Source organism: Corvus brachyrhynchos, unplaced genomic scaffold (assembly GCF_000691975.1).
Source record: "Corvus brachyrhynchos isolate BGI_N302 unplaced genomic scaffold, ASM69197v1 scaffold197, whole genome shotgun sequence".
NCBI lineage: Eukaryota > Metazoa > Chordata > Aves > Passeriformes > Corvidae > Corvus > Corvus brachyrhynchos.
In genome coordinates, this window is record NW_008239108.1 from 414958 (window position 1) to 415529 (window position 572).

Consider the following 572-nt stretch of genomic DNA (forward strand, 5'->3'; position numbering starts at 1 on the left):
GGGTCTGGCTGGAGCAGCTCTGAGGCCGGGCAGGCTGTGGTTTCCTGCCTGGCTCTCCTCCAGCTCTTGGGCACATCCATGTTCTGCTCTGGAGTCCTGGTGTGGGCCCTCAGATGGGCCTAGTGTCCTCAGTACTGGGATTCCCTGTCGTGATTTTGGTCTTTATCCAACCCCCTCCTGCCACCTGTGCCTTGCTGGGCTCTCCTGTGTTCGTTTCCATGTGAGACTCCACTCAGCCCAGGAAAGCCTCTGACTGAACTTTCCTGCAAGGCTGGGGCATCGGATCTGCTGTGGAATCTGCTCTCCTGGACGGGTTGTGGGGTCTCTGCCGATGTCAGGATGTTATGGAGCTGCTCTGTCCCTCCTCGGGTGGCTGTCCCAGTGCCAGCACCTTCCCAGCCCCCAGCCTGAGCTGGGATGGCAGCACAGTGAGGACTCTGCAGTCAGGAGCGTTTGGGGAGTCGTGGAATGGCTGGGTGGGAGGGGACCTCAGAGCCCCTCCAGTGCCAGCCCTGCCATGGCAGGGACACCTCCCACTGTGCCAGGCTGCTCCAGCCCCAATGTCCAGCCCG

The 572-nt window shown here is 61.9% G+C and overlaps 1 protein-coding gene across 1 annotated transcript in view; it reads left to right on the top strand.

Moving 5' to 3' along the window:
* Window positions 1–560: 560 nt before the first annotated feature.
* Window positions 561–572, top strand: part of TNPO3 (transportin 3) — a 17439-nt gene continuing 17427 nt past the window's right edge. Inside the window, exon 1 of the mRNA XM_017739385.1 lies at window positions 561–567. Within this exon, the coding sequence (XP_017594874.1) occupies window positions 561–567 (7 nt within the window). The remainder of the gene's footprint in view (window positions 568–572) is intronic.